This window comes from Eupeodes corollae, chromosome 3 (genome assembly GCF_945859685.1).
Source record: "Eupeodes corollae chromosome 3, idEupCoro1.1, whole genome shotgun sequence".
NCBI classification, from domain to species: Eukaryota; Metazoa; Arthropoda; class Insecta; order Diptera; family Syrphidae; genus Eupeodes; species Eupeodes corollae.
The window spans coordinates 117,338,938-117,361,461 of NC_079149.1; the positions used below are offsets into that span (position 1 = coordinate 117,338,938).

General features: G+C 31.0%; 1 protein-coding gene across 1 annotated transcript in view; it reads left to right on the forward strand.

The window, feature by feature from the left end:
- Window positions 1-554: 554 nt before the first annotated feature.
- Window positions 555-22,524, forward strand: part of LOC129952157 (uncharacterized) — a 45,288-nt gene continuing 23,318 nt past the window's right edge. The window contains exons 1-2 of the mRNA XM_056064613.1: window positions 555-995; window positions 17,422-17,607. Coding sequence (XP_055920588.1) covers window positions 935-995; window positions 17,422-17,607 — 247 coding nt within the window. The 5' untranslated portion in view covers window positions 555-934. The remainder of the gene's footprint in view (window positions 996-17,421; window positions 17,608-22,524) is intronic.

A 22,524-nucleotide genomic window follows, 5' to 3' on the forward strand; every position in this document is an offset into this window, starting at 1 on the left:
ATTTAATTGATGTTAAATGTTAATAAAAATCGAAAGTCCTTCTTCAGACACATCATATGTTCATAATCAACTCAAAATTTAGTATTCTATAGACCACTTTTTATTTTGCAAATATATACAAAACATATATGTATTTAATTTATAACAATTGAGTTCATTGTTCTTTTAGTAGAATACGAAAAAATTCAACAAGCGTTTCTCCATAACTTGCACAATAAAGTAAAACAAAAACAAAAACGAAAACAAAAATCATATAAAACGGAGAAGGGATAATAATTCCTTTTTTCTCTGAAAACAGTCAATAATAAACAACACCCCACCCCCATAAATAAATTGCATTCAAAAAGTAAAATACAAAAAAAACAACAACAACGACAAATAAAATATCCACTTGTTCCATGAGATAGAATTTTCAACTATTTGTCGTTTACTTTGCAGACCTCTATATACAAGTAGACATACATCTAGTTACACTTTTCGCCGCAAACTCGCCGTAGTGTGGACTTCTACAACTCTTCTCTTGGTCTTGATGTGCGTTTGAATTTCGAATCGAGATACTTTCGATCAGTTTACTACGAGACGTTGAGAGTTTGAGTCTTTTTTTATTAACGGTACTGCTGCGCATAATTTATATTTAAATATTCGGCAAAATTTGTTTTTGTTACTCTGCACTGCAGTTTTCTATGCAATCAAAAAAATAAACTTAGAAAATAAAAATTCCACTAAAACTAATAGAGTTCATATACCCCTGTGTGGTAAGGACCTTTAGAAAATAAATATTGAACCGGAATATTTAAATAAAGTGTCTTAATTCAAAAATTACAAGGAAAAATACACTACAAATTGATAACCGTGTGTTTAAATTGAATTACTGTGTAAGAAACCACTCTATACAAAAAAATAGTTAAAAGGATAATAACCTCTGTTTCGTATCATGTCTAAGAACGGATATATTTTTGGCGCCTTATTGGTCTTGGTATTTTCATTCAATGCAGGTAAGTTACTTTTACGTGTGCACTAAGTAGGTTAAGTATTAACGAAATGTATTTGGTGGTTTTAATAGGGTTAAAAGTTACGAATCTAAAAGAACGTAAAACAAAATTATAATTAAACTGGATTTCCAGTTGAGTGCCAGTTTTCTAATTTGACTCTAGGAGTAAACAATGTACAATTATTATCTCAATGATGTTTCAAAATACTACTACAGTGGACGTCCAATATAACGAATGCCCGATATAGCGAATTTGCGATATAACGAACGCTTTTGAAATTTACATTAACATCTCTAAATAACGAACGATGATAAAAATTTGCTATCCGATATAACGAACGCGTAAATATATTGCCTTAAAATGATTTTTTTTCTTGCCATTGTGATCTGTGCATATATTTTTATGTCAACACATAAGTTTATTCTCGTACATATGTATTTGTGTGCGCCAAAGGTTCAAAACTATAACAAGCTTTCTGTTTTTCGTTTAGTCTTCGCATCGCCTACTAAAACATTTTTGTTAGAATTCTTATTTTTTGGTTTGTCTATCGCTATGCAGTTTTTAATTGTATGTACGGTCTTACACACACGTATTCAATGACAAAACGGCAAGATAATGTTAGCACTTAAATAGTGTTTTTGTTGTTTAAAGTCTCGTCTGGTTGAAACGCTCCGTAATAATTTTGTAGATTAAGTTTTGTGTACAAAATATTAAAATGAATACTAAATCTCAACGTACTCGGCTTTCATTAAAGGACAAAGTCTTAATTATTGATGAGTGCAACAAAGGCGTTTCACTTAAGGAAATTTCAATAAAATTCCGTGTGTTTTTGAATGAAAAGTCGATCGATATAACGAACGCTCTCGATATAGAGAATGACCTCGAACATTATATCATTCGTTATACTGGACGTCCACTGTACTTATATTTTTGTTTATAAAAAAAGGTTACAAAGTTGCAACCAGAATTTAAGTTTTTTTCATTTACTTAACTAACATTTGGGTAATTTTTCATCTTTATTTTTTTTAGTTAGTATTAATTTTTTGAATGTAGATAAAAAAGGCATTCTAAATCAACAGATTTATATTTTATAAATTGGTCAAAATCGATTACTCAAAAACTTATACGGAGAACATTTGACATTACCACATTTAAGCTCAGACTAAAATGCGCATTAAGGTCCATACAGTCCTAATTCCCTAGAGCTATAGACCATAATCAAAATAGTCCATGTTCTAAAAACAAGTTACTCAATTCTCACTGTCGAATTTTTTTTTGATTCGAAAAAAATTTGAGTAACACTTTACGAGAAATGGGACTTTAAAGTGGATTTTGTACCAAAAAGTCAGTGGAATTTGTGATACAAATATATTTTCATTATAAAAACATACAAAATTTACTTAAGAAATTTTCAAACATGCAAACATGTGAGCTTTAAATGAGCTTTTCTCAAAAAATCATTTTTACTAACCACCTAGTTTGTCAGTTTTCTCAAAAACGGCGAGGAAATTAAAAAAAAAAATGATGCTATAGCAGGATGTTTTAAATAAAGATATGTGTCAAATTAAGTCATCATCTGACATTTTCTGATAATGACTTTTCTTTTGATCGATGTCACACAAAATAATAAGTTTACACAATACTGTGTCAGATCTTACCATATTATTAAGTCATAGAAACGTTATTACTTATATTTAAGTACATTCTTAAAATGCAGATTAAGTATATTCTAAAAATTTAGTTACTAGATCCTGATGAATCTTTAACATCGTATTATTTAAACACTGATTAAATTCAAGTTTAAGGTGGATTAGAGCTTAAAATAAAAGTTTTAATCATTTGATTAAAATTTGGTTTAACATACCTCTTTCATGATTAATAGGTAACAAAATCCAAGAGTTAACGACATTACGTATGTGAAAAATTCCTAGATTTAATTCAATAACTTAAGATAAACTTTTAATTTGTGTCTTAAACAAAAAATATGAAAACAGTTGTGGATTGTGAAAGACTAGGGATTGAAATGTTTAGTAATTTACTAAGTATTGAATAATTTTCTAGAAATCACAAAATTTCAATCCATTGCTAGTAAACTACTTGCTCAATTTTTTTAGAAACATTGCATCTAATATAACTATCCTTAAAAATGTCTGTCATTGAAATCCATTGAAAAATTTTTACTGACAGAAATCTGTCATAGGAATTGGAATTGTGTAAAATTATAACACAAATCAGAGGTACGATTAGTTTCACTTTTGAATATTAAAGTATCAGCTGTTCAGAAAAATGAATTTAAGGCCGAAAAATAAAAAAAAATACATTTTTAGAGACAAATAAATGAGCAATTATACTTTTTTCAGACAAAATTATTTGTATGATTTCCGATCGATCAGTACACAATTTTCATTTCTAATCAAAGGGAAAATGTCGATTCAAAAATTTGTCCGGATCGATTTCAAAGATTGCTTCATATAACTGGCGCCTAAAAACGTTACTTTGTAATTTTAAGTTTATTTAAATATTACAAAAAAGTAAGATACTGACGTTATTTTAAAATAAGCAAATTCATCATTTTCACTTAGGAACTTTCTAAAATGGCTTTAAAACTTGGCCCACTTAATTGTACAGATGAAACCATATTTGTATAAAATTAAATTTGATTTAACCATTGGTTAAGTTAAATAACCATATGTGCATATGTACTTGCTTGGTTACCATAATATTAACTCAAACAGTTGATTTAATCACTGGTTGCAGATTTAAGACTATGTCAATGACACTTTTAACCAAGAGTTAACACTAATTAAAAGAATATGTCTGAAGTGAATTCGTTAACTTAATATTTCTTGAGTACTTACTTAAAAGATTTGTAACTATAAACACAAACATTTTAAGATATTAAACAGAGAGTTAATCACATTTCAACAAATGTCCTCATTGAAAATATTGATATCTCACTTAACCATTGGTTATATAGATTTTATGTTTAATTTAGTAGCACTTGTTTAAAACGTCATTAAATTAAACTTGAGATTAATTTTTATTTCCGATGTTTAACATTGATTGAAGATTTTAAACAAAAGTTCGATTCCGGATTTAACCCAGATTTACTTTTGATTTCGAATGATTTCGTGCAGAAAAAATGCAAAAACTTTAATTACCTAATATTAATTTAGAACTTTAAAGCAAGTGCATGCAACTATGCTTCTCCTGTATATATCGTGACTAAGTTATTTTCTTTATCGGTTTCGGCACTTTCTTTCAACACGAATAACTTAATTTCAATCTAAACAAGTTTACACAATTTTTATTTTTTTAAAACGTGGCTGATGGTTGTTACTTATTCATGCAGCCACCGTGCCGCCACTGCATTGTGTATATTCAACGTCACACGCCCGCCGTTTTCACTGTCGCCCCCCGTGCGCCGGTAGTCGTGTCATTGGTGTCACTGTCGTCGTCAGCATTCGTCATTAAAAATATTAAGTGCAATTTTTAAAATTAACGTTCTCGTCCGAATGCTCTGCTGGAACATGTTGTGTATTGATGAAAAAGCATAGACAAACACAAAACATTATGATCATCACTCGACATATACATAAGTCATCGCGTCCATAACTAAATCCACCTACCTACAAGCTTCAAACTTTGATTTTGTAGCCCAGATAAACAAATGTTTTGCGGTCGCAATTTGTATTCTTATTTACAATGTGTCGAATGTTGAACTTAGGGGCCACAACACCACATCATCCCCATCGTCACCATCGTCATAAACGCTTAGGTACAATGGCAGCGAGCGACATATGAAAGACGACCCATAACACATAACTGGGTCAGATGGGTGTTAACCCGTTCATAAGAGGTCTTTTGATGGATGGATACCTTTTTCCCCCATCGAATAGTGGCATCATGAACAAAAAGGTGATTTGATTGCGACAACATAATGTCGGCTTGGCTTGGCTTGGCATGGACTGTGCTGGTTTTGGTCGGGGTTGTACTGGGTAGGGCAGGGGACAAGAGTACATTTGTACGACGAAGACCGACGTCAGGCATGGCATGCATCAGTCGGTATTTTTTGTATGTTTTGTTTTGAAAGATGTAGGATAGGCGATGGCATAGTTTTCAGTTCAGTTCAGTTTTAAATTGCATTCAGGATTAATTTATGAAGTTGATTTGTATCTTCTTGTAATTTAAAAGAAAAAAAGGGAAAATTAAAAAGCAAAGTTTCTTTTCCTTACTTCGGTATTCTTTTTTGTTAACTTTATTATTTTTTCATCCAATTATGGTTATTGGAATTTTTTGTTATGAAGCCAATATAAATTTTATTATGATTTCTTTTCTGTGGTGAAGTAAGAGCCTTAAATACCTATACGCATTTTGTTGATATTTAAAAAGGTTACAATATGTGGAACACACATGATGAGATTTTTATAAATTTCTTCAATGTTAAATTGAATTTAAAATGGTGTTAACTTGGTGGAATTCAGCTGTTAACTTATCAATCTGCTTTAACATTTTATGAGTGCGGTATTTAAAGTTATGAAAATTTGAAAAAGAATAAAACAGAGATGAATTTTGTAGCCGTATACAAGAATAACTCTTCGGATGTTGTCCTCTAAGGTAGTGTCATCTTAAGTTAAGAAGTTTAGAAATATTTGACATGCATACGTCATTAGTACATTATTGTATAGGTAATTGTTTTTTCTGTTCTTATATAGTTTTGTAATAAAAAATAAACTTTTTGGGAGTTTTACATCAAATTAAGAACAAAAGAGGCCGGTATTGTCTCCTTGGCACCACTCTAAAACTCAGTTTTCAAATATTTTTTCAAAAATACAACTCAATAAAAATATGAAATTTGTTGACTAAATTTGACAGTTTTTCTGCAAATCCATCAAAAGCATGATACAAGTGTTCTGATATTTTCTGTGAAGAATGACATAAGCGTCAATAACAAATTTTATTTAAAAAAAAATACATTTTTGAGTAATTTTTGTACTTAATCGCCTTTCACCCCTTTAACTTTGTTTGCTCTGGTCCAAAATTAGGAGGTTTTTGAAAGAGTATTTCGTATAAATAAAGCTTTTGACCAAATTTCGTTTTCGCATTTCAGACAATCAAATTTAAATTTGTCTTTGAAATGAAGCAATGATATTGATAAGTTCATCATTGCTTTAAGGGTACGATCTCACTGAATGTACAAAAAAGTAATTAATATTAGAAAAAATACACATGCAAATATTGATCAATTTAACTTGTTTGATTTTTTACAAATAAAGTTATCTGTTTAAACTAATACATCAATTTTTCGAGAAGCGTAGGTTAACTCTAATTTTAAAAACTGCAGACTGAATACAATTTTTCTTGAGGTGATTAACCTGCATTTCTTTGATCATATTATAATTTAATAGAAATGTTTAAACTTTTCACATTTCTTCTTGTCTAAAATACTTATATCAGCCTCTAAATATTCCCCACTCTGTTTCTTATTTGAAATTCTATGAAATAAAATATTTTTTGATTTAATATTTTCACACATTTTTTAAAAATAAATTTCACTCAATTTTCTTTATTCAAACAATAGATGGGTTATTTTGAAATTTCCGTTTGAATTTCCTCATAGAAGATTGATGCTGAAAAAAAAAACAAAATTATTAATAGAATTTCTTGCTCTATTTGTGAGAATGCATTCTTTGAGACAATCAAGATGATTTTATTTAGCGTTATAGAATTTATTTTTCTGAAGATAGTGAAAATATTTATTTTTGAGTAAGATATTTCAAACAAATCCAAAGATTTAGCTATTCTTAAAAATACACATTTTGAACGGCTCAGTGGAATTTAATGGTGTCGTAATAATTATGCATTTCAAAGCAACGCATATTTCTCACTTTTTTATTCAGAACTTAAAAGATTTCAACAAAATTTTAAATAATAATATTTTAGAATCATATCCTTATGTTATATTTATTTACATCATAGATATAAAAGCAATAACGGTTGAAGAGATTTCTAAAGGAGTTTAGGTTTTTTAAAAACACTAGCTATTTAAGTTAGAAAAAAATATATAGGTACAAATTTACGTACACACTAAATGATTTTTTTGGGAAATCATTTCAATAATTTTAGTTTAAAATCTATATTTATATTTTAAGGCTGAAGAGTATATTTGTTTGAAAACACTAATCTTAGGAACTACTAGCCGGGTTTGAAAAATTCTTTCAGTGTAAATCATCCATTTATTTAGGTAGGCTAATACGAGCGGACCACCAATAAATAATGTTTGGACGATTTACGACTTTTTTTTCCCTTTGAGAGCTTCTACTGCGTTCGCTGCGGAAACAGTAAGGGTTTTGTTAACAAAATATATGACAAAATTATTGCCCTTTAAAAGTTGTAAAAAAGTGCGCGAAAGCATATTAATACATTTTACAGTAAGCACAGTATAACTTTTTGTATGCTTACGAAATGTGTTCTTAAATGAAGTATGCGAGTAACGACGCGGTGGGACTAGTAAATGATATAAAAGCATGTCTTGAGTATTTTTTTTTTAATTTATTAAAAATTCAATCAAATCTAAAATGTCTAAAAATACATTTTTAGAAGCTATATGCATATTTTTATATAAGAAACAGTCAACAAATTTCTTTTGTTCATTTTAGCTCTGAAATGGCAATGATGTGGGACATTACTTTGTACCTTAATCTAGGTAAATTTTTTTCAATCTTTGACCATGAAATTTGTATGGGGCTGTTGTTATTTTTGATTTAAAAAAAATGAAAAAACGCCTAACGCGAATCTGCTAAATAAATAATTTTCAAGTTTGAACCAAATCGACTCAATGGTTTGGGCTGTAGGCCAGAGGCGAGGACAAACAGACATTAAGACAGACGGACGGGATTAAGCGACCCACTTTTTTCGATTTCTCAATCACCGTAATGTCATTTTTGATTAAAATCTCGAATCTGAATTTTTTACGAATGCAAACCTTGTCATAAAGTATCTATAAGTTGCAAGTAAAAACGCTGATTAATATGATTTAATTTTCTCAACGTTTTTGAAAAACCACATGTTCGAAAATTTGTTTCAACGAATTGACGATGAAAAAGTCTCGATTATTGTTTAATTGCATTAATAGTATAAGAAGAATTATAAAATCCTTCCAAAACTAACAAAAGTTAATTGCCTATGATGAAGAAATCAACTTTCTTTTATTTCATCTGATGTGGATTGAATTAATCATGAGTATAATAACCTCCTAAAACAAACCCCCGATATAAAGACAACTTCTTACTTTAGTGTTTTGTTTTCTTTCTTATAAATTTCCAAAAAATAACTTTGTTAACACCCTTTTATGTATTCTGGTTCTGATGGGTGTCCTGTCTGGGTATTTTTTATGACAGACTCAATTGACTTTCTGCCTCATTTCCTTTGATAACATAAAGTTTTAGATTTGTGTAATCTTTCAACGATATCTACAAAAAAGAGGTTGACAACCTTTTTCAAAGCTTTTTGGAATAAATTAATGAATGATTTAAAACAAAAAATTACAGAAGTGATTGATAAAAGTATAGATTGAGGTCCGCTTAGGTGTCGTATGTGTGTTTTTATTTTCCCATGAAAATCAAAGGATAACTAGGTACTTCAAGTCAGCTAACATTATTTCTTTAACTTATTATGCAATATCTCTAATTGGGAACATTTTATTAAAGAAAACCAACTAACTTAAAGAAAAAACTAATTTGAATAAACATAAATGCCAATGTTAAGTATCAACATAATAAAATTAAGACTTTATGTCAAAAAAAAAGAAACACAAAATTACACATAACGAGCTCACTATTAAACGTTCCAAAACGCAATTCAAAATCATTTAGAAAAAATGAACTTAATAAACCCATCTCATCTTATGATGCTGGTTGTTGCTTGGTGAAGGAAAAGATCGCGAAGACAGAGTTCCACTTCTAAATAGTTGTCACATAAAGAAGCCGCCACTGTCTATTTTAGCTTTGAAAAATACTTAGGCTGTAAAGACAGATTATTTGAACAAGCTACAGCAAATGCAGAAGCAGAAGCCATATATTAAAGCCATTTGCGTTAGAGTTGCCAGTTTCTAGTGAGTAGTTGATGCAAGTTGGCAGCTCAAAGGCACATTATACTCGTATAGCTTACGGCATGCAGGCTCTGGTAGGCAGGTGAGACTACAGTGTCAATGTACATAAAGCTTTTGTGCATGACAGACTGCAAACGCGTTCGCCGTGTCTCCTAATGACCAATCATAATGGTTGTTGCTATATCATAATCGAATTGCTGCCATAAAATAGCGATTTGAAGCCATATTTGGCAGATAACTAAGATTTGAAATTATAGATTCTAATTTTTGTAGTTGGAACATTTTCAGATTTTTTGTTTGCAAAACAATACAGAAGAAAATAAATGTTATTACAGAAATTTGATTAAAATCACCTTCCAAAAAAAACAGCTTTTGTGGCTTTTAGTCGAATTTATGTTTGAACCAATCCAACTTTACTCTGTTAACTAAAAAACAAAGTTTTGATAAAAGTCTAAAGATAGGCAAATATTATGTATTTAGCGAATTTTTCAACAAATTTGTGAAACATAGTTTCGCAGTAAGCACAATATAGTTTCATTAAACACAAATTTAGCAGGATCGGCCCAAGACACTGCCTTGTGGTACACCAACTTGCTTTAAAAAGGAACCTCTAAAAACTTTAGCATTTTTTCTCTTAAAAGCTCTTAAAAGAACAGCTTAAATGAATCAAATTGATGTGCTGGCAAGTAAACAAAAATTGTATTTAAACGGACTTAAAAATTTCCTTGAAAATATTGTTTTAGTTTTTGAGAACAAAACAAAACCAAATTATAATTTTTTTCCAAAATATAAATACATTTGTATTCCAAAATCATAAAATCAAATAACGATTCCGTAGGGAAAATGTGATTGAAGTGAAAAATAAGGAAAAATTAGAGCGTGCAGCAGTTCTTCTTGTAGTTAATCAATCAATTTTGTTTACTAAAGAGATTTGTTTTCAGTGAAAAATATAAAATTTTAGCGAAATCACATTGTTCACAAACATTCGGTGATACAAAAACTATTGAGGTGAGATGTAAGTAATCTGTTGTAAAAAGACTTGGTTCTCAGACACTTCTTTGTGGTATTCCAACTATGTGAGGAGCCTATAAGTAGTCACTATTACCGAATCGTGTAAATTAGCCAAAACTGTTTTAATTTTTACTAATCCGACGAAAGAAATTTGAAATGAATGTCGGTAACATTCCCTGCTCCACCAAACTTTTGTTCAAATTCTGTGATATTATTTAAATTGCAACCATACAGTTTCTATATTCCGTTATACCCGCAAATTTCAATATAAATCTGAAGTGGAGTTTTAGCTTAACTAAAATAAACAATAGAAACTTTAAAAATGTAAGTTAAAAATTCATCATAATAACTAAAGTATGAAGAATCAAGAAAGTCAAAAAATGATTAGGAGCGTATCGAAATAAATAATAAATTGGATGGCGCAACAGTTTGTAGGGCCTAGTGACTGACAACTCTCAACCATTCCTGTGTGCAAGTACTGTTGTCAGGGATGGAAGGGACCAACAGTTTTAAACCGAATCCGAACGGCAAATTTGAGGAAGCACTTTTTCATGACAAGAATTACTCTTGGGGAATTTGTCAATTCCTCACAAGGGGCAGTACCCGTGAAAAAAAAACTTTAGATGGCATAGGCAGGGATCGAAGCCACGACCTCTCGCAGACAGTCCAACGCATTCACCTTCATGCCACGGGTACTACAGCGTATCTAGCGAACAGATAATCGTAAAGAAATGAAAGATACTTTTTTCGGAATCATCACTTAGTGCTATTAAAAGTGGCTTTTAAATATCTTAAACAAAAGTAAAAATGAAAATTCGCTTTTTACACTTTATCACTTTTCTTTTTTTTATTTTCTTTTGATTATTGAATTAAATGACGTTTAAATGCCAGACTCTGACAGCGTCGATAAGCAAGTTCAGAAATGATAAAGTAGCTTAAGGAATCGATATTGTAGTTAATCCGGCAGATTTTATAATATGATTTATTTCGAAATTTCGTCTAGTATACTGACTAAAGCTCATATACACCTACATATGTATTTAGTAGAGTCTCAAAAGACCAATTATGTAGAAGGTTTGAACAAAAACCCATATATATAAACAGGCTTGTTTTTGATATAATCTGTTTTTCTTTGTTGCCTATTTCTCCCATGATGGTTTAATTTATTTATCTTATTAGTGAAATCAATGTTAAAAATAATTGAGATTCAATCAATGTGTTCATTATTGAAATATGGTTAGGTGATTCTTTTTCGTCTTCATTTTACCTGTCAATTAAAGCTCTTCTCAACAACTCTTCCTTTCACTCTTGGTTTGATGACGTTGCTAGCAACCGACGACGCACGGTCAACTTTAATTAAATATAAATCAATGCTCATGTTCAACAAAAACAAAAATTTGTATTTGAACATTGTTGATAAATCAGAAATTTTGTGTATTTAGACCATAGAGTTGAAAATTAAATATACGTTATAGTTACATGCATCTTTTGTTTTTACAAAGGCCATTGATTAAAGTCAGATACCTCTTTGTTAATTTAATTTACCCGATTACAAGATTTCCACTGAGCTTAAGACGGACAAGCGAACAAGCAACCAAGCGACTGACCACAATGCAGATGCAGACGCGATCGACAATTCTATTTTATAGCTTTGAAAAACTTTACATTTGACTGCGTATTTCATACAATGGATTTCCCAAGTGAATACACGATGTTATAAGACCAATTTACACTTTTTTGTGTCCGATTTTATGGCACAATCAACGACAGCTACATAGAAGACCGATCGGTAGGTAGGTAATTGGTTTTAGCTCTAGGCTTACCTAGAACAGCGATAAAACAAAAGTGACGATCTGTCCCCCAATTACAAATTGCCACGAAAAGAATCCCCGAAAGACCTGTCCGTCATTTTCAATTTGATTTGTATACTTATATTAATAAAGGTCAGCTTAAAGGCACTCTGATTTATTGCTTTGATTTCAGCAGACCTGGTATGCTTCTAAGTAGTTCACAAAATCTTAATGAAAGGTATATGGTAATGGATAAAGTAAAGTGAATAAGACTTAAGGTATAGATTATATGTATGTTGTCTGCAATCAAATAAGAAACTTCCTCAGAATTAATTATTTCCACGTGACTGAGAATTGAGACACTTATATATAACAATCGAATACTTGAGAATAAACCACGTAACTAATCAAGATTCTTATTAATAATCTGGGAATAGTTATTATCTCACAGAAAAATATACAAGCACTGTCGAGGCGACTGGCCTGGCCTGGCCGTGCCCAGTTTTAATTCAAGATGTTTATTAAAGTCAAAGTCGTTGCAGACGAGTGACAGTGAGAACTGAGAAGTGTGATATATTTGCTTATAAAATATTTCTAAAGTGATAGTCATAGTCTTGATTCAAGATCATCATAGTATTTACAACAGGAATAACTCTCAGTGTTATTAAATTTAATTATTCATTTTTTTTCAGAAAATTTAAAAGTACTTACCACAAGGTTGATTTGTTTGTCTAATAACTCGGTTTTGTTTATAAAATACAAATAAAACCCTTTCAGGCAGAATTGAAAATTAGGATCTAGCTATAAACGCGAGAGAAATAAGATAATTTTAAGGTTTCTGTTATTAATGATGATAGTTAGCTTTGATATTAAACATTATAAAATGTTGCAAGGATAAACCAAACATTTATTAGACCCTGCTTTTTTATTTAAAAAAAAACACATTTAAACAGATCATACAAATGGGTAAGGCACCATTTTAATAGTGATCATTGACAATGATGATAATAAGCGATCTGGAAGAAATCTGTCAATGAAACACACATCAGTGGAACGAATCGTTTCACTCTTAATCATAAAAAACTACCAGCTGTTTAGAAAAATGATTTTCCCTTAAGAAAATAGAAAACACAAACAAAAAATCCTTGCATGGTTTTTGATTCTTCAGTACATAATTCGCATTTCTAATCATAAGGAATCACATCTAAATTCCGTTTGATTTCAATGATAAATATCACTGTTCCCTAAGGATAGGCCTAGCTTTTTAATTTTATTTATTTTTATTTTTATTCAGAAGGTCGATTTTTGTCAACTTTTATATTCCAATGTGAACGCATCTTTATATCAATGGCAGAACACTAAATTTCAAGATGGTCAAAATTTAAGAGCTATTCACATTAGCTAAGTGAAAGTAAAAAAAATTTCCCCCACCCAAAACATGACTCAATTCAATTTTTGACTAAATGCTAAATTTTACTAACATTTTTCATTAAATCTATCAGCTTGGCTAAAAAGCATATGTTAAGTGTTTTTTATGTAGGACTAGATGTTTTTAATTGCAAAGTGTAATACTTTTTTTTTTTCACTAACCTCGTTTTCAAAATCGTGCGGAAAAATTACGGCGCCACGCCAAAATACACACTAAACGGTAATTTTTTGAGGATTTATTATCACCAGGTAACGCAGTCTTCATCCAAAAATACGCATCGTCACTAAATATGATTTTTTGGCCAAAATTTGGGTTCTCTTCCAAACAATTCGAGGCCCAGTCAGCGAACAAACGGTGGAGCTGTCTATGGTCATGAACTTTGAGCTCTTGGGTTAGTTATATTTTGATTAAAAGTTTTATCATTTTAAAGTTCTGTTCAATCGTTTATCTTGCCATGATGATTTGGCATAAATAACTGAATAATAAACTAAAGATTTGACAGCTGTCACCAAAAAAATGCACTTGAGACCCTTAAATCTTTTTGGCCTCTTCAAAAATGAGAGGAATTTTTAAAAAGCTCTTCACCAAAATCTTTGTCATAGATTTTCGAAGTAAAGCGATTTTTGTATCTAATTTTTTGGACTATTATGCAGTTTTTTAATTTCTTAAAGTTCTTAAATATAAAATTGAATGTTATACAGATTTGTTCGTTTGAATTCCATTATTTAAAAACACGAATATAATTTTTTGAAAGTTTGTTCTTTAAACTCAGATTCCTTAAACTCAGAAAATAGTTACTCAAACTCAACAAAATAGTTCGAACAAAAGTACACTTTGGTTAATTAATCATTTATTTAAATTTATGTAGTAAGTAAAAGTTAGAACCTAGAAAGTTAGAAATTCTATAAAAAGCGAAACGAAAACAATCGTTAGTTTTTCAAAAACGATTCAATAACGACATATGTACAATGATTCTTTGACGCGTAAAATCAAGTTTGTTTGTTTTTTGAATCAAATATTTCACACAAACTAAAACTTTTGCTTGTTTTTACTTTAAAAATGTCAGTCCCGATTTTAACGTTTTCAAGAGTCAGTTCAAATACGTGGTTCATATAAAATTTAAATTTTTGAAACCTAAATTCATGATCCTATCTTTTTTATTTAAGAAAAAAAAAAACGGTATCGTTTTGCTATTGTTGAATTATGAATAAAATTTTTGGAACACAATCTTAATGGTTGTTGGTCAATTAAAAGAAATCTATAACTATACTGAAATGTCATAATGGAAAGTAATAAAATTAAAATTGAATTGTAACTTTAAGTTTTCGAAATTTCCTTTCTTTTATAACACATTTAAAGTGCTTTTTACACAAATTTTACCATTCATATGTAAATGCATTATACAGTTGATGTAAACTACAATTTATGTATACCATGCATAAATAATTCTGGTCTAATTAATTCAAATGCGTGTTTTGTAAAACGTGTCAAAAACAAAAATTTTAATTTACAAAATAAACGATGCCATTCAAATTCGCAAACTGCATTTTAATGAATTCAAATTGCTTAACGGTCTCTTATATTCTTTAGAGACCGAAACTCTAACTAATGTGAGTGTGAGTGCCACTAATGGAGAATTAAATTATGTGACCAAACTGATAATTTTATGTTTTATTTTTTGCAACTATCTATATTTACCCTTAAAATAAATGTTAGTTATTTTTCTATCATCATCACCATCGTCACCATATCACACACATAAGTTACTCAACAGAGAAGGACAAATGAGGTTTCAAAGTGAGGGTTTATACAATGTTTGTTTATATAATCTACTTTTTGTAAGGATAAGAAAAAGGATATACTCATGTATGCGCTCTTTACTTCAAGCCAGTATCTTACATGGAGACTGTAGTGGATATGGATTATGGAGGGTCATTAGGATATTTTTAGTATGGTAGCTGCTTTGATAGTGAAACTTTATAGCCTGCAGTCACGTATCTTTTTGATGATGTTGAATGAACTATACGTTGAACCAACAACAGATTTATATGGATTCAATTTCAATTTATAGTAAAAAGGACGATATACGGGTTCTGTGTGTTTTTGTTGTTCTAGGAATTAATACTTAAACATTTAATTGCTACACTATAATAATGAAATAGAATCGTATATAATTACATTTTGGAATAAATTTAGTGTGAACACGTAAATATTATACATTGACGTACTAAAGCTATATAGAATTTGTATGTATAGGGGTGTGAATACATAATGATGCAATCTTTCTGTTTAATTGCTTTGATTTGATTAGCGAGATTCTAGGGTTTAATTAAATTTAATGGCGCAAAATTATAAACAATTTAGCAAAACAATTTCAACATCTCATTAAATTTCAACATTTTACTTAAAATGCCTGTTTGTACTTTTAAGAATTTGCTTTATCCACTTTACTTCTGAGTTTGTGACATTTTAAACTCTAATTTCCGTTTCCAATATTTAGGCTTAAAACAAAAAGTCAACAAAATGATTCCTTAAGGAGAAAAATTGATTTCGAACAGTGACTTTTTTAAAAACTGGTCAAATAAACTAGATCGATTTTTTAAAAAGAAAATTACTAAAAATCGACAGTTTCTGAAATTAAACTTTTTTTTGGAACTGTATAAAGAATATCCCAAGTTATTTTACGTAGATAGAACGATAGAACAGGAGTTTTAGAAATTAGCTTACCCAAAAAAAGCAGTTAAACAGAACGCACCATTTTTGCGATTCAAATTTAGTGATAAGCTAATTGCCCACCCTTCTTTCTGGAATTATCTCAACATTATGCAATCCACTATCACTTAAAATTTTGAAGCAGTTTAAAGGGTTTTCTAATGAATAATCTCACGTTAAATAGCCCGCCCTTTGAGCAAATATCAGTTATGAAACTATCATCTTTTGACATTTGACAACAGACGTTTCAGCAAAGCATTGAAATGATTAAAATTTATTTGTACTCGCAGTTGAAAGCACACATTTAAGCTATTGGAACAAGTTAGTGATAGAAGAATTGAAACCGTATGTGTCGCTCAAAATTAACTAAAAATATTGCTGCTGTCACATCCTCAACGAAACAATCGAAGTTTTTCAGGAAAATTTTCCTAATCCCAAATTCAAATACTGCGTTTGATAATGATTTTCCTAGAAAACTGTTCTTTGTATTTCATTATTTTCATGAGAAAATGTACTTTCCATTGAAACGTATTCCTTTAAATTTAAAAGATGAAAGTATTGAATAACTTTATTGTGAATGTGATGAACTCACAATTATTATTTACAAAGCTTTGCTGCTGTCAACACTGACCCCTTTATTTCAATCAAATTGCCCACACGGTTTTCTTTTCTCTTACCAACACGACCAACCGCCCGACAATTCCATTCGTCCGTCGCGTCGGTCGTCATATTGTCTAATAAATCAGAACCTTATCAGCAATCACATAAACATTAATCAACTTTATCCCGCTGTGATTTGATTAATACATGTGGCTCATGTTTAAAATGTTGTACAGCGCATTCACCCAATGACAAACTTTAAATACATATCCAAAACATAATCATCATCATGAAATATTGACATTTAGGGGCATTCCTTGGAAAGTGACAGTTCGTTTAGTTCTGTACTCTCAGAAATGAACTGCCATTTTTATAAGATTGATGAACATTTAAATTTTTAAAAAGTGCACGATTAAGAAAAATGTTCTTCTATCATGTAAAAGTTTATAAATAAACTGATGAGCCAATTTCTTTCTAGAAAATAGAATTAGGTGAATTGTAATAGATGTCGTAACTTATGCAACAGTATAACACGGTTAGTTATGTCACCAAGTATAACAGCCATACCGAACTGACTGACATAAGCAATGATCATGATAGATAAAAAAATAATATTCCACACTGAATTACTAATTGACGCAATGAGTAATTTCAATTGCCCATTCAATGTGTGCTCAGACTTACAACAACTTAAATAATAATAATAATTAATCAGTTAAAACGAAGACTAATTGCATTTTTTTCTATCTCTCTTCCTCTTTTTTTTATGATTTACAGCAGATGCAATCTTAAAATGTTGGCGGTGTTCAACAGACGTCTCAAATGGTGAATTCTGCAATGATCCCTTCGATCCGGAATCCATTTCGGAACAACAACGCTATTGGAGCTATGTCAACTGTTCATACTCGGTTGGAGTTAAGTCAGTCAACACAAGGCCTGTCTGCAAGAAGCTAGTACAAGAAGGTAAGTTCTTTTTTTTTTTTGTTGATAAGTTTGTTTCGAGGAAAAGGTTTAAATGACAGCAACTGTCAGTGGAACTGTCATGTTAAGTTGTTTTTTCTTATAAATATCTACAATGTAGGCAGAGGTGACCCTTGAGTGATGTTTGATTTAACGAATCACCAATTTATACAGAAATTCGTGTTGTGTTTTTATATAACTTAAATTGAACACACCCATTTGTGAATGCGTGATGTTTACAAATGACAAGCCGATGCCAGCCAAGTACACCGGAGGGTAGAGTGTAAGCATACCTTCAATGAATCCTAATAAACTTGCATTTGTGAATGTATCATGATTTAAGGCATGTTTGACAAGTTATTTAAAATTGATCATGATATATTTCACTACATATATGATGATGTATGAAACAGGCAAATTAAATTAAGTTTTGATTAAAACTTAACTGTCAAGTTATTTTCGTAACAGTTCATTAAAAAACAAGGTATTAAAAGAAAAAGTTAGCCATTGAAGTTAGACATTGAATACCCTAAAAATACACAATAATATCTATTGGTGAAGAGAAAATAAAAAATTAAATGAAAAATCTTACAATTTAAGGAAAATTTCATTATTTATTTTGAGATACAAAGTTTATTGTTATAATCATGAAAAATACGACTTTATTATGTTTTTAAGAACATTAAAATTAAATTTAGGAACTGTTTTGTTTTTAGATATAAAATCTTTTTATTTTAACATAAGGAGCTCATAAATGAAGGAGCTGCATTTTAAATTGAATTCAATTTCTGTTTTCAAATTGAAATCATTTAAATTAACCAAGGCTGATACCAAGGTTAAGAATACCATTTCTTCGTGTAGTTCTAGTTGCACGATCGTTGCTATTATTCAAATCACCTTCAACACTTGCTCCGTCGCTAAGACTACCTCCACGTGAATTACTAGCACCGCTGACATTATTAACAGTAACATCACTTGTACGCCTAACAATTACTGTGCGATCATTTGATGGACCACTTTGTAGTGTGCTACCTGATGCACCATTGCCATTTCCACCGTTGATTGTTATGCTGTCAACACTGCTACCGGTTTGTCTATTACCAGAATTTACACTATTTGGTAATCTTATATTTGCGTTACTAATATTAGCTCCACCTCCAATATTAACTCCATCATCTGCGCCAGTGCTGTCAATATCAACATTTCCACTTCCATCAGTTACGAGATTGCCAGTAGCTGCGAGGCCAGCATTGTTATTACTGCCAACAGTTTGTCTTCGTTCACTTGTAATTACAATTTGGCTATCAGTAGCAGTTGGTGTTCGAATAGGAATTGGATCAATTAGGACTGTTCCACTTTGTTCTCCAGAACCAGCTTCAGAACTGCCGCTTTCAATACTTCCACTTCCAAGAATTTGTTTACCACCAACAATATCTTCTGTGCGTCGAGTAAAAATTACCCTACCACTATTGCCACTAGTACGATCTCCATTGTTACCATTAATTACATCAGTTTGTACACGTTCGCAGGTAATACCACTTTCAATTGTTGGCCTGCGACTAGGAATTCCATTAATTGGGCCAACTCCACCTTGTTCTCCAGAATTTTCTTCTGAACTGCTACTTTCAATGCTTCCGCTTCCAATAATTGATCCTGCATTGGCAATATCGTCAGTACGTTGAATCACTGTTACTCCGCTAGTACGATCTATGTTGTCATCATTATTACCATCAATTCCTATAACTCCACTTCCAATTGATCCGTCATTACCTCCTATATTACCATTAACCAAATCGGGAAGATTTACGCCAAATCCACTGTCAAGCACTTCATTGTTTGATCCAATATCAATTCCTGCACCTCTACTTCCAATTAATTGATCTGCGTTACGTCCCAGATTAGCATTGATTAAATCAGCGAGGCTAACACTAAATCCACTATCAAGTGGCGTCCCATCGCTTGATCCACCACCAATTCCATTGGAAAGTGCGGAAGGAAGTTCAACAGGAATGGCAGCACCAGCTTCACCATTATTTTCATCAGGAACAGCATTGATAATAATTCCATTATCGGCTTGACTACCAATTTCAATACCATTTTCACCACTAACTCCATTATTAGCTGTGGCAGAAACTCCACCTAAGTTTAATCCACCAACTCCAGCATCAATTAAACCACCAACTCCAGCACCAAGTCCAACACCAAGTCCAGCACCAAGACCATCACCTATTCCACTGCCAGCTCCACCACCAACTCCAGCACCAAGTCCAGCACCAAGTCCAGCACCAAGTCCAGCACCAAGACTAGCACCTATATCACTGACAGCTCCACCACCAACTCCAGCACCAAGTCCAGCACCAAGGCCAGCACCTATTCCACTACCAGCTCCACCACCAACTCCAGCACCAAGTCCAGCACCTATTCCACCGACAGCTCCACCGCCAGCTCCTCCACCAACTCCAGCACCAACTCCAGCACCAACTCCACCACCAACTCCCCCACCAACTCCACCACCAATTCCACCACCAATTCCACCACCAACTCCACCACCAACTCCACCACCAACTCCACCACCAACTCCACCACCAACTCCACCACCAACTCCACCTCCAACTCCTCCACCAACTCCACCACCTATTCCACCACCTAATCCTCCACCTATTCCACCACCTAGTCCTCCGCCTAATCTACCACCTATTCCACCACCAAGTCCATCCCCAGTTTCACCACTTTCGCTAGATCTTCCACCAACAGAAGCACTTGAAGAAAGGGCTATGGCTGCCATCAGAGCAATAAACTTCAATTTAAATGCGAACATTTTATAAATTTTCTAACCTTCTTCTTAAAACGTTAGAACTATGTAATAACTTTCAAATTATTTCTCAAGCTTTTATACCCAAAAATTTGTCAAATATTTTTAACCCTCTAAAAGCTAATAGGATGGAACCTTCTTAGCTAACCAAATAAAGATGATGAAATTCATTATAAAAAAAACAAATTTTTATTATAAATTATATTTAAAAACATACAATCTTAATTGTTTATATTGCATTTGCATTTCTTTAGAAAGAAACAAATTTAGATAAAAGAAAGATAAAAGTTTGGCATATGATAATAATGCAAACAAAGTATAAACATAGTTAATTCGTAGGCAAACTTTTATTCTATCTATTTTTTTTTAATTAATTCAAAAGTAAATACTTTTAATACATTTTTTTACTTATATAAATAAGGCATATTATATGAACGTCAAAATCGCATGTTTATTATCTATTGTCAATGTTTATTATATCTATGGTTGAAGGTCATGCATCTTTGTATAGGAAAGATTTTATAGGAACAACAAGAGGAGAGTACATCTAATACAAAATCATTCAAATATTGGCAAAAATTATAACTTGCATAGGAGGGCTCATCGTTTTAAACAGATGACAAAAAGTTCATATAATTCACTGTGAACATAAAAAGTTTGTCATGGCTTTATGCCATGAGTTATCGCAAAACGTTAAATCATGTAACAATTATAGATTTAACTATGTAATATTTTTGAACATAGCTTGCAAGCAAAGCGAGTTCAGATATGTGGGAAAATTTCAGAACTTACTATGTGATATTTACGCATTCAATTTTGAGTCAAATTTATATAAATAAGCTTATTTCTCAAAACTAATTAAGGCGAGATACATATGTATTATGTTGCTTAAAAATCTAGTCTTAACAAAAATAGTCTAAATAAAAATCTTGTTTGTAAATACAAATTATATCAAACCAACTCAAAATTTAGCTGCTTTCTGATTCAAAAAATAAACCATCTTAGTTTTAAGATATCAACAAAAATTTCTCGAGTGCTGTACGCACTATTTTCAATACTCCAAAAATTTCGACCATTGATAAATTTTAAAGAAAGTTAAATCTTTCAAACATCGTATCCCAGAAAAACATTTCGTTTACATTTTGCAAATGAATTGTTGTCATATAGCAGTTGATTTATATCACTATTTAATGAATCAATTTTTATTTTTCGGTTAACATAAAATTTTAATTTAATTGCAAAGACAAAATTCAAGACATTTGACGTTTATATGTGCATATATAGATGTAATACTTCAAATGTCAATTTTAAGTTCAAAGGGAAGCAGTACTTGAATAATAGAAATCTACCTATAATAACTCCTGGTTAAAAACACAGAAGATAATACATGCATTCAAAATGTTCCTATAAAAATAATATATAGTACGGCTATCGGTTATTAATTTATTAAAAAACAATTTTCTTTTGTCCAAATTTTTATTTTATAATTTAAAAAAATTCCCTGCACTAAAATACTGAACGCATTCATTTTTGAAAGTTGATAATACCCAAATAAAAATGACATATTAAGTTTTATTCCAATCTCATCGTACCAAATCTTTCACCTGTCACAACAGTCGAGGTGAATTTTCATACCAAAATCGGAAGAAACTTAAAATTGTTAAAAATTATATTGTATATCGCATCTGTTTTCTTTTTACGCTGATCTTTTTTGAAATGTCTTTTGTTTCAAAGATCTAGTTTTGTACTATTTAATTTTTAAACTTTTTATTCTCGAAAAAAGTTTTTGAAATTTTCTTTTCAATTATTTTCGGTCAGTTCTTATTTTGTTGTTCAAAAAGAAATATATGTATATGCGCACATTTTCATGCAGATGGAGCCTTTATATTAAAGCAAAACAAATTTCCTGCTATACGATGATTGGTTAAGTGCAAAAAAGTTGCATCAATCCAAATTCATTTAAATGAAAACTCCGCTTAGTTGCAATATATTTTTCGAAATGTCTTCTGTCGCATTTTAACGGAATATGTCAATGTCAATTTCATTGCATTCCTTATACATATATTATTCATTCTTAAATTTTATGTAAAGACTATAGGTTTAGGAAA